The sequence below is a fragment of the Arvicola amphibius genome, chromosome 3 (assembly GCF_903992535.2).
Source record: "Arvicola amphibius chromosome 3, mArvAmp1.2, whole genome shotgun sequence".
Classification (NCBI taxonomy): domain Eukaryota; kingdom Metazoa; phylum Chordata; class Mammalia; order Rodentia; family Cricetidae; genus Arvicola; species Arvicola amphibius.
The window spans coordinates 89,839,685-89,855,267 of NC_052049.1; the positions used below are offsets into that span (position 1 = coordinate 89,839,685).

General features: G+C 48.8%; 1 protein-coding gene across 10 annotated transcripts in view; it reads left to right on the forward strand.

The window, feature by feature from the left end:
- The window catches only part of Dnm2 (dynamin 2), a 91,019-nt gene continuing 75,436 nt past the window's right edge, over positions 1–15,583 (forward strand). For all 10 annotated transcript variants that reach the window (XM_038324504.1, XM_038324507.1, XM_038324506.1 and 7 more), the window contains exon 1: positions 1–325. In XM_038324504.1, coding sequence (XP_038180432.1) covers positions 165–325 — 161 coding nt within the window. In that variant the 5' untranslated portion in view covers positions 1–164. The remainder of the gene's footprint in view (positions 326–15,583) is intronic.

The following is a 15,583-nucleotide window of genomic DNA, read 5'->3' on the forward strand; positions in this document are numbered from 1 at the left end:
TGAGAACCGGATGAGGCGGCGACTGTGAGACCGAGCCGGGAGCGGGCGTCGCGGCGAAGGGGAGCCCGGGCGGGCTGGCAGAGCGGAGCGGGAAGAAGCAACGGCCACTGACGCCTCGGGGCCGCGTGTCGTAGTCGGGGGAGCCGCGGGCGGAGGCGGGCACCATGGGCAACCGCGGGATGGAAGAGCTCATCCCGCTGGTTAACAAGCTACAGGACGCCTTCAGCTCCATCGGCCAGAGCTGCCACCTGGACCTGCCTCAGATCGCTGTGGTGGGCGGCCAGAGCGCCGGCAAGAGTTCGGTGCTCGAGAACTTCGTGGGCCGGTGAGCGAGCGCGCCGGCGGCGGTTCCCGGGCTCCGGCACGGAGGGCGGGCGGCGGCCTAGGGCGCGGAGGGCGGGTGGGGAATGGCGGAACTGCGGTTCGCGGACGTCGCAGTACCGGTGGCAGTGGGTAAAGTCTGGGGCAAGAGTCTTCATAACTCCGTAGGTTCTGGAGCTGCAGACCCAGGTCCGCGACTGGTCGGTGATAGTCGGGGAGGTTTGGGACAAGACGGTCAATGTAGACCCTTCTTGGTGCATGTAGTCCCAGCTATCACTGGTGAACTCTGACATCGCTTTGCCTGTGATCCGGGATAGATCCACTCCTCTTTTCTCTTGCTACCTGAAAATCTTAGTGTGCATGCTGCTGAAGCTACACTTGTCACCCGGCCATCCATAGGGGATGACCCCTGGGGTCTGTCAGGCCAGTTATTTATCTGGAGCCTTCTCTGCCATCTGATTAGCTGTTTATCCTTTCTGGACAGGATTCCTACGGGCACCATTTGGTTGTCCCATCTGTCCAGACTCACCCTGAAGTCCACTGTTGTCTGACTAGCTGTCTAGGGTGACCTCTGGTGTGCAAATGCCCATCTGTGCCCCTTGCTTACTCAAGTTGGCCTCTACTATCTGAATGGCTGAACTTTAGGTGACTCTGTTGTCTGGTCTCTTGGGCCATTGGCTCCAGTGTTCCAAGTGAATCCATTCCATTAGTCTGCCCTGCTATTCTCCATTACTACCCAGGCAGTTCTATCCTCTCCAAGTGGCAGAAGGTGGGGACTTGGGGAGAAACATTCTTTAGGATTCTTTCCTGGTTCGGGATCCCAGAACCTACTAGCTGGCTTCTAAGCTAAAGCTTCCCAGTTGGAGAGCTCTCCCAGACAGCGTTGGGAGCCTCAGCTTGTTCCATCTGTCCAGTGGGCAAATTCCACTTGCAGCTGTTTCTATGGTCCAGGAAGTGAGTGAAAGAGCAATGTTGATTTACTCCTGTCCCCTCCCCCTCTGCCTCATACAGCACCACTTCTCCATTCCAGGAAGCGTTCCATGTGTGATGCTGCTGTGTGTGCCCAGTGATAACATCTGCTTTGCTGCGGACATTATCGTGTGTGTGTGTGTGTGTGTCTGTCCAAGTGTGTTCCACGGTGCACTTGTGGAGGTCAGAAGACATCATCTTTGTGAAATCCCTCCACATTTATGTGGTCCTGGGGATCAAACTCAAGTCATCAGGTTTATATAGCAAACCCCTTTATCCATTGAGCCATATCCTTCATTGTCTTTCCATCTTAAAGTTTTGAAATGTAGTGATGCTCTGAGCCCGAAACTCACTGATCAGCTAGACTGACTGGCCAATGAGCTTCTCACCCTTGCATTGGGTTACACGCCTGCTCACATACATACACACAAACACATACACACCCTCCCTCCCTCCCTCTGTTGCATGTTATTGTTACCAGTCTTTTGGGGAGGCAGGAACATCTCTGAATTTGAGGCTAGCTTACTCTACATAGAGAGTTCTAGGGCGGCCAGGGCTACATAATAAGACCCTGTCTCAAAAAAACATAAAGGTTGATTTAAGGATACAGGGACTGGGATGTTGGAAGTGTTGATTTAGGCTAAGTTAGCTGCATCTGCAATCTTAGGTATTGAGGAGTCTGAGGCAGGACAGTTCTTGAGTTTGTGATCATCCTGGGTTACATTGCTAGACCTTGTCTCAGAAGAAGCCGTGAGAGGGTTATAGATGTAATTCAGTTGTAGAGCATTTGCCTAGCATGGATAAGGCCCTAAGCCTAAACTGATAATAAATATTATTGCCATTTATGTTCTCTTTGATTGCTTCATACTCAGAGACTGTTTTATGATTGTGGCTTTTAGGTACTGAATTAATTTTTTCATGTATATGTATATACACATTTTTAATTATTAATTTTTTAGATGGAGTCTCACTTTCTAGACCAGACTGGGCTTGAACCCACAGGGGTCTATCTGCTTCTGCCTCCTATGTGCTGGGATTAAAGACGTACAGCACCATTCCTGGATTTTTTGATTTTTTTTTTTTTTTTGAAATAGTCTCATACTGTAGCCTAGGCTGACCTGGAACTCACCATGTGGCACAGGCTGGCCCCCAGAGTTGTAGCAGCCTTTTCCTGCTTCCATTTTCCAAGTGCTAGTTTCACAGGCACATACTGCCATGCCTGACATTAATTCTTTTTCTCTGCAATGTCTTAAGGCCCCTGGACTGCAAGACCCTGTGAAGAGGGGTTCTTTGGTGGGTCCCACTCAACCCTGCTCTGTATTTCCTGCTGTGAATTTGACTAAACAGAGTCAGAACTGTGAGTCTGTTTCCTTCCCCTGCTGTTCTTGAATGTCTAGTGGGCATCTGGCTGGCACCCAGGAGCAAAGGAGAGAGTGTGCCAAGGGCTTGGGTTAGTCTGGCACCTGGGGATAGCTCGGGCTGCTTCCTGTTAGTGCTGTCTTTGGATTTTTCAAAGAATGTTGGTACACATGTGGATGACACAGTTGGCCCAGCCTCTTGCAGGGGTGTGCATGCAGATTGCTGGCCCTGGAGACCAGTTTCACATGAAGTTCATATTATTCAGAGTCAGAAACTGCCCAGAAGGATCTAAGGAGTAATGATGGTGGTGTGGAGGCATGAGGCCCCCAAGCACAGGTCTGCCTTGATTAACTTTTTGTCTTTAGTCAAGTGGACTGGGCTTTCTGGTCCCCAGGTTCCTTTGTGTGCGTCTGTGCACATATCTGAGTGTGATTGTGTGGAGGTCAGAGGTTACTCTCAGGTGTGGTTCCTTAGGAGCCATCTGCTTGGTGTTTTTGAGACACGGTTTCTCACTAGAACCTGGGGCTTGCTGATTAATCTAGGCTGACAAACCCCAGGGACTCACTTGTCTGGGCCTCCACAGTGCTGGAATGACAAGTGTTCATTATGATGCCCGACTTTTTACATGGGTGCCAAAGGTTGAACTCGGGTCTTCATGCTTGGGCAGTAAGCCAGCTCCTCAGCACCACACAAACTTTTATAAACAAAAGCAAAACTGGTAAATCCTAGGATGGCTTTGAAATGTCTGTAGCAACCTAGGGCTGCTCTCCTACCTCTACTTCCTGAGTTCTGGTGCTGCAGGTGCTCACCACCATGCTTGGGTTTCTGTAGTGCTGGGGACAGAACCCAGCACTTGGTGCATAGTAGGTGAAGCGGTCAGCCCTTAGGTTTCTCCTCTACAAGGTGGAGGCTGTTTGTAGTTTGGGCAGTGCAGTGGTAGAGTGTCTGCTGTCATTTGCTAAGGCTCCAGGAGTTAAAAGAAAGACCAAGACCCTCTTCCTAGGGTGACGTGAATTGGTGGGTAACTCATTGGGTCCTCTACCAGGGCTGCTCATAACCTTTTGGAAGCTTTTGCATTTGAAACCTTTGGCTGACCGGCTGTGTGCACCAGCCCATAGTTTTGTGGATCTCAGGAGGGCTTGGTCCCTAACTAACCTTTGCTATTTAGCCTTGGGGTCTGGCAAAGAGAAGCTGGATTTTTTTTTTTCTTTCTCTCTTTTTCTTTCTTTGGACAGGAGCCCAGGAAGTTGGGGCTCCAGCCTGGGAAGCTGAGGCTGGGCTCCTTCCTGTGAGTGTTTTGCCTTTCAAAGTCTGTTAGCTGAGTACGAAGTAGGGCTACCATTCCAGTTGAGTATTTCACCTGCTAACTAATGCAGAAACCTGGTGCCTGTCATTGCAGTAGAGGCACATCTTGTGCCTGCCACTGATGCCTTTGGAAAGGGACTGCATCCCATCTCTTTAAGAGCTATGGTCATGCTGTCAGGATGACTCAGTGGGTAAAGGGTTTGCCACCAAGTCTGATGACCTGGGTTTGATCCCCATAAACCCAGTGGTGGAAGCAGTAGAACAATTCCTGTGTGGTGCGTGCACATGTAGACACAGACCCAAAGAGAATAAATAAATGAAGTGTTTAAAAAGTTTTGTTTTGTTTTGTTTCTTTTTTTTAAGACTTATTTATTAATTATGTATACAGGGTTTTTTCTGCATATGTGCCTTCAGGCCAGAAAAGGGCACCAGATTTCATTACTGATGGTTGTGAGCCACTATGTGGTTGCTGGGAATTGAACTCAGGACCTCAGGAAGAGCAGGCAGTGCTCTTAACCTCTGAGCCATCTCTCCAGCCCATTTTGTTTTGTTTTTAAAGGAAAACAAGAAGGGAACTAGAGGGCTGCAGCTCGGTAGAGTACTAGGCCTGGGTGAAGTGCTGATTCCAGCTGGATTCCACCCTCAGCGTCACACAAACCTAGGACATGCTTTAAACCCAAGTGGAGGCAGAGGGATCAGGAGTTGGTTCAGGGTATGCTCAGCAGCATAGGTAGTCTCTTAACTTGGGCTGCAGGAGACCCTGCTCCCTGAAAAAATAAAAGAGCCTGGAACCCTAGCACTCAGGGGGCTGACGCAGGAATTACCAGTCTGGGCTCTGTAGGGAAACCCGCCTAGTAAACAGAAAGTTGAGGTGGGGGTGGTAGCAACAACTCTTCCATAGGCCTAGTGAGTGTTCTTAGGACAATGATAGTGTCTTCCAGTGCTTAGCACAATTTTCCCACGTGCCTAGGGATATGGCCTTGAGCCAAATAGATAAAAACCACTAGTGCAGGTTATAGCAGTGCTGGGGGTGGGGGGGGATAGAGTGGGGCGAGCAGTGAGGATTGCTCTCAGAGGAGTCAGGTGACGTGACTTTGGAGAAGAGGCTAGGAGAACTTGACAGAGGTGTCCTGAAGACAGATGTGGGAATAGCCAGTGTGAAGGCTCCACGCTGAAAACTCACCCAAGAGTGCCAAGAAGCTAGGACTGTGAGGTGAGGTTTGAAAAGAGTTGGTGTGTGGCTTGGCACAGGTCACCTCTTCTGGGAGGGTCAAGGAGGGAAAGTGGCCTGGAGGCACTGTTCCTATCTCTAATTAGATGCTTGGGTGGGCTGAGGATGCTCTGCTCTCCTGATTAGCTGTTTTCTCTCCATTCAGTTCACCTGTTAGGGCCTGGTCCCATTTTCCTTGCATCAGGAGGCATTGGTGACATGTGCTTGTGTTCATGTGTGCAGTTACATGTGCTTGTGTTCCTATGCATGTGGACACTAGAGGTTGGTGTTGGGTATGTCTGTGTGTGGCACAGTGCATGTGGAGATCAGAGGAGAGCTTGTGGGAGTAGTTTCTTTCCTTCCTCTTGGTGGTTCTCATGGATCCAATTCTGGTCATCAGGTTTGGCAGCAGGTACCTTTATCCACTGAGCCATCTCACCAGTATTTTTCCTTCTGTTGTGTTCTCCCTGTTCCCCTCCTCCACCTGGAACTTGCTCTGTAGACCAGGCTGGCCTCAAACTCACAGAGACCTCTCCCGTCCCCCCACCCCCCCCACATACTTCCTGAGTTCTGGGATTAAAGGCTCAAGCCACACTGACCAGCTCTTCTGCCTTTAAAACATAGTGTCTTTGATATGTAGCCCAAGCTGATCCCAAGCTTGTGATTCCTTGTCTCCCCGTTCCCCACCCTCCGCAGTGCTGCCATGGCAGGCCTGTAGCACCACACTGGACTGAGTTTCGTGTTTTCCAGAGCTGGGTAAGGGCTGGTCACCAAAGGGAACCTCATCTCTCTCCTCACACTTGCAGTAGTTGCTCAGAGCTGCAGCTGGTCCAGGCTGTGCCAGGTCTGAATACAAATGCTGAAATGACAGGCTCCTTGGTTGCTGGGAGAAACTTGGGCATCTGCTGAACTCTAATTTACAGGGGAGGGGCCAACTGCTGGCTGTAATTAGGCCTTTATTAAAGTGTCAATGCTTTTCGAGAAAATACAGTCAGTAATGAGCTATTTACCACAGCCTCTTCAAACTGAGCAATGGAGAATGTTGTCATGCCTTCTGACCAGGTGATACACTAAGAAAGACTCCTGCATCCAGGTATATGTGGGGTTCCTGTGAGTTCACCCTCGGATTCAGCCAGAGGCTAGGTGAGCACTTTGGTTTCATTGAGTTTCTCTTCATTTTAAGACATACTTTGTTATTTTATTATGTATATGTGTGTGTGCTTGCGTGAGTTTATGAGCACCACACGTGTGCAGCGCCCCTTGGAGGCCAGAGGGCGTTGGACCCTCTGGAACTGGAGTTGCAGACAGTTGTAGGCTGCCATGTGGTATTGGAAATTGAACCCTGGTCCTCAGCAAGAGCAGTCAGTGCTCCTGACTACTGAGTAGTCATTTCCCCACACCTTCTGTTTCTCCTGTAGCCCAGGCTGGCTTGGGAGTTCCTAAATAGCTGAGGATGACCTTGAACTCCCAATCTTCCTGTCTCCACTGTGCTGGAATTCCAGGTGTGTGCCAGCACTCTGGTTTATTCCTTGTTGGAATGGAATCCAGGCTTGCTGCATGCTAGGCAGCTGAAGCACTCCACCAGCTGAGCTCCACCCCAGCCCTGGGTGAAGTCTTACTCTGATGTAAAGTAGGGACTTTCTACAGCCCTTGGAAGATGGTTGCTGCCTTTTTACTGCCTTGATTCCCAGGTGGGGAGACTGAGACTAGAGAGGGAACATAAGTTTATCATGAAGGTCAGACTCCTTAAGTTGGATCAGGTGCTGGAGATTTGACAGGGACCTGGACCTAGCTAAACAGGTGGGCAAGCAAGTAAATGAACAAAGAACGTTCTGGGAGAATGAGAAGTGTGGAGTCAGAAGTGAGAGATAGGTTTGAGTGCCCACTGTCTCGTAGATGCCCTTCAGTTGAGCTGGAAACTGGTGGGAGGTGACAGCAGGTACAGGGTTCCCTCCTCCCCCAGCACACACACCTGATTTGCTGATTGCCTGATGCAGATTTAGATTTGGCATAGCCTGGGGCCTATGGGACTCAGGACACCACCTGTCCACTTTTAATTACACGAGTAGAGTGGGAACCAGTGACAGACCCCGCCCTTCTGCCAGTTTCATGTGGTGCACCATTGTCTGTTTGGAGTCTGTCCTACAGGCACCTCTTTGATAGTGGAGTATACATGCCGTTCCTAGGCTGGTCCCTTATCTCCACCCTGGATTTTTCTGGAGCTTGGATCACTGCTTATATTGCTTAGCTAGTTTTCCAGACTGAGTGTGGTAGCTCACTCCTATAATCCCAGCACTTCAAAGGCTGAGGCTGGAGGATTACTATAAATTCAAGACCAACCTGGGATACAGAGTGAGACTTTGTCTCAGGAAACAAACAAGCAAAAAAGGAAAACAAGAAAAGCTGTGATCCTAGCACCTGAGTGTGCAGGAAGAGGACAGGTCAAGGCTAGCCTCTTCTACCCAGCCTGAGCTGCAGGAATCTTGTTTAAAGAGCCCAAACCAACCAAAAGGAAACAAAACAGTATAACCACGAGAAAGCCTATAAAAACAACTTTCTGCTTCCTTTTCCATTGATTCAGATGTGTGTGATGTGTGTGTTTGCATGTGAGAGTATGAGGGCACGTGGAGGCTGAGGTTGATATTAGAAATCTCCCACTACAGCCATCGAGTCAAGCCCTCTCAATCAAATCTAGAGTTCACTGATATGGTTAGTCTGGTTAGCCAGCGAGCTCTAGGTACCAGTCCGTTGTTCTGTCTTTCTAGAACGGGATTGCAAGCGGACTGCCACACCTGTTTAGCATTTATGTGAATTCTAGGAGCCAAACTCTGGTCCTCACTCTCGTGTGGCAAATGTTCAACCACGGAGTCCACAACTAGCTTCCTAGCCAGAGGCAACTCTTAGAAATCTTTCCCTGGTAGTTTCCAGCTGTGACTTGGAACATCCTGCCCACCCCAGCATATGGAGTGGAGGAGGACTGGGGCAACGCTGGAGAGCTAAGGTGAGAGTAGCCTTTCGGTATGTGCTCCCATTCTCCAGTAAGGTTCCTTGGCAAACAAACAAAACCATGAATGCTGGGTTTGGAGTGGGCATCAGGAGACCAGCCTCATGGCCTTCTCTCACGGGTCTTACCCTGAGGCTGGCTTGCCTATAGACCCCCCTAACAGAGAGGAATTTTCCAACCTTCCTCCAGGACCAGAGTTCTGTCTGTGGAGACTTAGGCTGTGGCTCCACTTATAGACAAGGCTGCTGAGGGGAAGCGGTAGGTCAGGCTGATAAAGGGTCTCCAGATACCTACTTGTTGGAAGCAGGAGGAGGAGGCAGCTGTCTTGTTGTTGACCTAAAGCAGCTAGTGACTTGCTGACCTTGTGCTGTGTGCCCTTGCTGCTGGCTATCCAGCCCATTCTTTTTTGAATAATATTGGCTGTAAAATGCTGTCACCTGTGTGTCTGTCCCTCTGTGAAAGACATCAGAGTTCTTTTTGCCTTTTGTTTGAAATGCACTTCTCAGGTAGGGACCCTTCTAGAGTGCAGGTGAGGAGGATGCGGAAGGGTAGGTGGTTGGTGCAGGCTCTTGAGTCTCACCCTGGTGGTTGCATGAACCTGCAGACCTTGGCACCTCACTGCTTGTACCTCCTTTACCCTCCCCTTCCTCCCCTGGAGGTGAGGGAGCTGCCACCTCATTCTCACCGAGTGTCTCATTCTCTTCAAGACTGTCTCAGTCTGCTTGTCTGTTGGTGAGTTCCACCTGGAGAGAATGACCTTGAACTTTGCATTCTCACGCCTCACCTGAGTGCTGAAATTTCAGGTGCTTGCTACTTGGTTTACTTGGTTTGTGCGGTGCTGCTTCGGATGGGACTCAGCGCTTGATGTGTGCTTGGCAGGCAGTCTACCAGTTTACAGCCAGCCTATCCTTAGACCTATTATTATCACTCTGACATTGTTGTGTGTGTGTGTGCGCACACCTGTGTGGAGGGGGAGAGGAGGCCATGGGCTATTTTCATCTTTTAAAATATTATTTTTCAAATATTTATTTATTTATTTATTGGTTTTGCTTTTGTTTTTTGAGACAGGGTTTCTCTGTATAGCCCTGGCTGTCTTGGAACTCACTTTAGACCAGGCTGGCTTCAAACTCACTAAGTTCAACTGCCTCTCCCTCCCTAGTGCTGGGATTAAAGGTGTATGCCACACGCCTGCATTATTTATTTATTTTATGTGTATGGGTATTTTATCTGTCTGTGTTTCATGTGCATGTCTGGTACCCGAGGAGACCAGAGGAAGACTTTGGATCCCCTGGAACTGGAGTTGTAGATGGTTGTGATTCAACTTTGTTTTTACTAGGAATTGAACCCTGGTCCTCTTGAAAAGCAGTCTGTGTTCTTAGCCACTGAGCCATCTCTCCAGACCCTTAATACCCTTAATCATTATTTTTTGGGGCAAGGTCTCACATTGAACCTGGTCTCATTATCTTTGCCCTTTCCCCTTCTCCAGAGTTAGGATATAGGCATATATCACCATGCCCAGATTTTTCTCTCGGTTTTGGGGATTGAATTCATGTTTGTGGAGGAAGTGCCTTATCCTTGAAGACAAGTCCCCAGCCTCTAGCATTCGTTTTGTTGATACAGAGTTTGTTCATAGCTCGGGCTGGTTTCAAACCTGTAATTCTTTTTCCTTAGCCTCCTGAGTGCTGTGATTACAGGCAGTGCCCATCCACCTGGGCCCCTGCTGTCCTCCTGTAGAAATGCTGGGGTAAGGCTCGCTGTGGTCCACAACTGTGGAAGCAAGGCCATTAGGCTATAGGAACATTCCCACTCCTTGGTGAAGAAGGAGGCACCCGGAGACTTCAGGACTGTAGAGCAGGCAGGCATTGTCCTAGCTGGTGTGACAGTGCTTGCTGGGTGGTGATACACCCTGGCACAGCCAGGCCAGCCCCACTGAAAGCCCCAGAGGTGGCCTCACTACACAACTGTGCCTGGCTGTGGGGCTTCTGACTTGTATACTGATAGATGAGCAGTGGTTCTCAGCCTTCCTAATGCTGTGACCCTTTGATACAGTTCCTTATGTTGTGACTCTCAACCATAGAATTATTTTTGTTCCTACCTCATAATGGCAATTTTGCTGTTGTGAATCATAATGTAACTATCTGATATGCAGGATAATCTGATATCTGACCCCTGTAAAAGGGTTGTTTGGCTCCCAAATCATTGTTCTAGAGTATGGTAGCTTTCTGACCTGGAGTGCTTACCCCAGTAGCCCTAACAGCAGGGAACCTGCCAGTGGTGAGGCTTGCCTTGAATTCCTGGTGCCTCTGCTTATACCCATCAGTGCTGGCACTCCAGGTGTGTGCCACTGTACTGAGTGGCATGTTTGCTAAGATCCTTGTGACTACTGTGTGAAACCAAGCAGAAAGCTAGACCGGAAGATGGTGATCTGTGCCTGGAGCCCTGCCAAGCTCCGTCTGCCTGTGGTTTAGGTCCCCATTGCCATCATTTTGCAATGCTGACTTCCCACTCAACCAAGTGGAAGCTTAGCTTCTGCAGCCTCTGCTTTGGTGGCACTGCCAGGGGACACTGCCTAGCATAGGCTGTCAAGGAGTTGGGGATAGGTTGTTGTCTAGCGAGGGCCTTTCCTGGGGTTTGTTCCTGGCATGAAGACTGAATCTTAAATTTTTTTTCTTGAGAGGGTCTCATGTCATCATTGCTGACCTCAAGCTAAGTTAAGTACAAAGCTGAGGTTTGGCTCGTTTTCCTGTGCTTCCTGCCTTCATTTCCCTATGCTGGTGACAGATATGTCACCAGGCCTAGCTGCTTTTTTCTCCCTCCAACAACTTGCCTCAGCCTCGACTGCTGGCAATCACAGGCCTGCACCACCACAGTCATGCCTAAATAAAATAAATTTTTATGTGTGTGTGACAGTTTTATGTAATCCAGGCTAACCTCAAACTTCTGATCCTCCTGTATCTACCTTCTTAGTGCTAGGATGACAGACATGGACCACAATTTCTGGTTTATGTGGTGCTAAGACTGGGACCCATGGCTTCATGCACCCCCAAGCCTGGTTTGCTTGAGACAAGATCTTTTTTTGTACCTAGGGTGGCCTGGATTCCTGATCCTCCTGAGTGCTGAGATTATAGACATGTGCCATTACACTGGGCTGGAAATATTTTTATGATACTGGTGATTGCTCCTAGGGCTCCACCATTGAATCACCTCTTCAGCTTTAAGTTTGCAAAAGAGTTACTTATTTATTTGGGTTGTTCAAAACAGGGTTTCCCTGTGTAGTAGCCCTGGCTGTCTGTAGACCAGACTGGCTCTAAACTCAAGAGATCTACGAGCCTCTGCTTTCCAGTTCTGTGAATAAAGACATGTGCCACCATGTCTGGCTACAGAAGAGTTCTAAAGATAGGTCAGAGAGGGACGGCCAGGTGGCTCAGTGGGGTAAAGGTGTTTGCTGCCAAGCCTGATAACCTAAGTTGGGTTCTTGGGACCTATATGGTAGAAGAAGAGAACAGACTCACGAGTTGTCCTGTGACAGCATGGGCCATAGCAATCTTGCCTCCAAACAAATCAATAAAATGTAATTTAAAAATCAGGTGGTGGTGCTGCACGCCTTCAATCCCAGCACTTGGGAGACAGAGGCAGGTGAAGCTCTGTAAGTTCGAGGCTCTACGGAGCAAGTTCCAGTACAGCCAGGGATATACAGAGAAACCCTGTCTCAAAAAAAAAAAAAAAGTAATTTAAAAATGTATAGAACAGGTGCTTGTGTCTGCCTCGCCTCTAACTGCAGACTCTTTTGAGACCCATCACTGTCATTGACGATGGCAGCCACCTGTTATGTGGCTGCCATCACCCTGTCACCCTTCTGACACAGGATCACATGTCCAGCGGCTTCACTTCTTGGATCCCTAGGCTCTCAGGTTCTCTTAGTTTCTCATGACCTTTAGTTTTGATAGAACGTGAGCAACAGTAACTTATTCCGGTTTATCTAGGTTTTTCTCACAGTAAACTGTGAGTTCCGTCATTTTGGGTAAGAAAATTATTTAGGTCCCTTTTATCCATCCTCTAGGGCTTCATTATGTCAGTCAGCAAGACATGTTACCAGGGAGATGGCTGTGGCTTCCTGTTGAGCATGGCGTCTGCCACATTTCCCTACTTGAAAGTCACTGTTTGTTTTTCTGTACTTTGTAAGTATCCCGACCCTAAAGGTTTCATGTGTGCGGACGCTTGTGTGTGGAGGCCAGAGCCTGCTATCAAGTGTCTCCCTATGTACTGTGGAAGAATCTTTGACTTAAACATGGCCTGTCCACATCTGCTAATCAGTCCAACTGGCCTGAGTATGTGTTCCAGGGCGCGCTCTCTCTCTCTCTCTCCCCCACAAACACTGGGATTACAGGCAGGAACACATGCGGAGTCCATGTTGGTATTGGAGAGCTGGACTTTGGTTCTCAGGCTCGCAGGGTAAGTGTTCTGCCTGCCTAGCCATCTCCCCAGCCTTCATTTAGACTTCACTTGGGACTAGGGATGCAGCTCAGGTCCTCATACAAGCTAGGCAGGGGCTCTACCACTGAGCCTCACTGGCTGGTGTGAGATTCTAGGCAGGAGTTCCACCATTAAATAATACCCCTAGTTTCTCACTGATAGACTCCAGGCAAGTGCCCTCCTGCTGATGAAGTTTTCCATCCCTTTGATTAGGGTATAGAGGGAAACTACTGTAGGCAGTGGTTCAGTACTGAGCCACACCTCCAGCCGCTCATTGGGGTTTCTAAATAGGCCCTCTGCTGTTGAAGCGCATTTTCTAGCTGTCTGTTGCCTTTTTATATAGATTATAAAGTGTAAGTTGTGAGCTGTTTTTGGTGTTCAGTTTTCTCTTGCAGTGGATGGCCTTTGTCAGATGGCCATGGTCTTTGATGGATGCTGCTGGAGCACTGCCCAGTGGTTCCCACATCTACCCAAGCCACATCTGTTTGTTTGTATGACTGCAGCTCTCAGCTCAGTGTTGAAGTCAGACACTGTGAGCACTCTTTGTTCTTTTCTCAATTGTTTTGGGTGCTCTAGGTCCTTTAAATAATAATTTTATTTGTTTCTGTTTGTTGTTTTGAGACTATTGCTTTTTTTGCTCACACTGACTTGGAATAGGAGCCACTTCTGCTAAGCTTGGTGCATGCTGGGATCAGAAGTACAGCGCTGTGCCCAGCTCTAAATGTCTGTTTTACAGTTTGCTTGTGGATCGGTTTATTTATTTATTTTTTTGGGACAGGCTTTCTCTGTGTAGTCTGGAACTCTTTGCCTACCAGGCTGGTCTCTAATCGACAGAGATCCACCTGCCTCTGCCTCCTGAGTGCTGGGATTAAGGGTGCGCACTACTACCAGCGGCTTTATTTCTTCATTTATGTTTTCTTTTTCTTTCTTTCTTTCTTTCTTTCTTTCTTTCTTTCTTTCTTTCTTTCTTTCTTTCTTTCTTTCTTTTTTGAGACAGGGTTTCTCTCTAGTTTTGAAGCCTGCTCTAGCACTCACTCTGTAGCCCAGGCTGGCCTAAAACTCACAGAGATCTGTCTGCCTCTGCCTCTAAGTGCTGGATTAAAGGCGTGCACCACCTCCTGTTTATTTATTTTAGTCACGGCCTCACTAAGCAACCCTGGCTGTCCTAGAATTTAGTATGTAAACCAGTCTCGCCTCAGCGTCAGCTGGGATTAAAGCTGTGGGCCTCCACCCCCAGCTATGCTGTGGATTTCTACCAAACTAACAAAACAAAAACTCGGTGATGGAGTCCTCGTCAAGCATAGACTAGAATTCCACCCTTAGCACATACCACCACCAAAAAAAGGGAAATAAAACCGATTGTTTGTGTTTATAAAGACCTGTTATTTGGTGTTTGGTCTTTTGGAGCAGTGTACTGTCCCATCAGGCTCACTGTACTTGAGGGTGACCCAGCACCTCTCCTGACCCTCCTGCCTCTACCTCCCAAGTGCTAGGATGACAAGCATCACCCCACACCTTGTTTGTGTGGTGTTGAGGACAGAGCTCGGGACTCCATGTGTGCCAGGCAAGCACTTGACCAAGTGAGCCTCTGCTGGGGCGTGGTTTTACTTTATTCATGTTTATGTTTGTGTGTGCACATGTTTGTGAATGGAGGTATCAGGATAGTCCCAGGTGTGGGTTCTGGCTGCCTCCTGTTCAGTTCTCTGTATGACAGGCCAGGTGACCCCTGATCTTCTGGGGATTCTCCTGTCTGTGCACCCCAGCCTCCTGTTAGTTTTGATTGCTGTGTTGTTCCATTAGCTGTGCAGGCCCCTCACTGCCTGCTGTCTTACCCTTGTTCATTTGACTACCCCACCTCCACAGGAGCAGCCTGCCTCCCTGGGCCATGTGGTGCACAGGCCTGTGCTCCATCCAGCACTGGGACCAGGAATGCTGGAGTGGATTGCTTGGGAAAGAGCCACTCAGAAAACGGCTACTTGTTCACTGTAGATGTGATTGTGTTTTTCAAGTAAGTAGTTGGTTGAATCTGCAAAAATGGAAGCTACAGATACAAGGAACTAACTGGATATTTCCCCTCTGCCCGGGAACTTCCACAGTTATTCTTTCAAGGTCATTTGTTTTACTTTATTTTGAGATGGGATTTACTGTATAGCTCTGGTTGTCCTAGAACTCACTGTGTAGACCAGGCTGGCCTTGAGTTCGCAGAGAATGCTAAGTGCTGGGAGTAAAGATTTACAGCACCATGCCTGGCTTATTTATGTATTTTTGTTTATATGCCTGAGAGTGGAGTGCAGGTGCCCACGAACACAGTGTTGGACCTTCCTGGAGCTAGAGTGACTGGTGCTGTGAGCCCCACTGGGCGCCAGACTCTTCTTTCCAGTCTCTATTTGTTTTTAGAACCCTGTTGTTGTTGTTGTTTTGTATAATTGTGAGACAAGGTAGCGCTGCCTGTTCTGGAGCTTGCTATATGTACACCAGCCTGGCCTAAAACTCCTTACAGAGATCCACATGCCTGTCCTCCAAGTTTTGGGATTAAAGGTGTGAGCCACCACATCCAGTCATAAAAACTTGAGGTAGCTCGCGCGTGTGTGTGTGTGTGTGTGTGTGTGTGTGGGTGGGTGGGTGGGTGGGTGGGTGGGTGGTGGTGGTGGTGGTGGTGGTGGTCAGAGGATAGCTTGCAGGAGTTGGTTCTCTCCTTCCTCTGTACTGAAGTCAGGTCTTCAGACTTGGCAGCAAGCACCTTTACCTGCTGAGCCATCTCATAGCCCCCTCCTTTATTCTGTTCCAGCCCAACTGGGCCTTGATGTTCCTCAACCTGATGAACCCATCTCAGGATCTTTGGACATGCTGTCTGCACTCTCCTGGCCACTGCTGGTCCCTCCAGAGCATTCCCTCGACACTCTGCTACTGTATCACCACCTTGTCATTCTGTCCACTTGGCA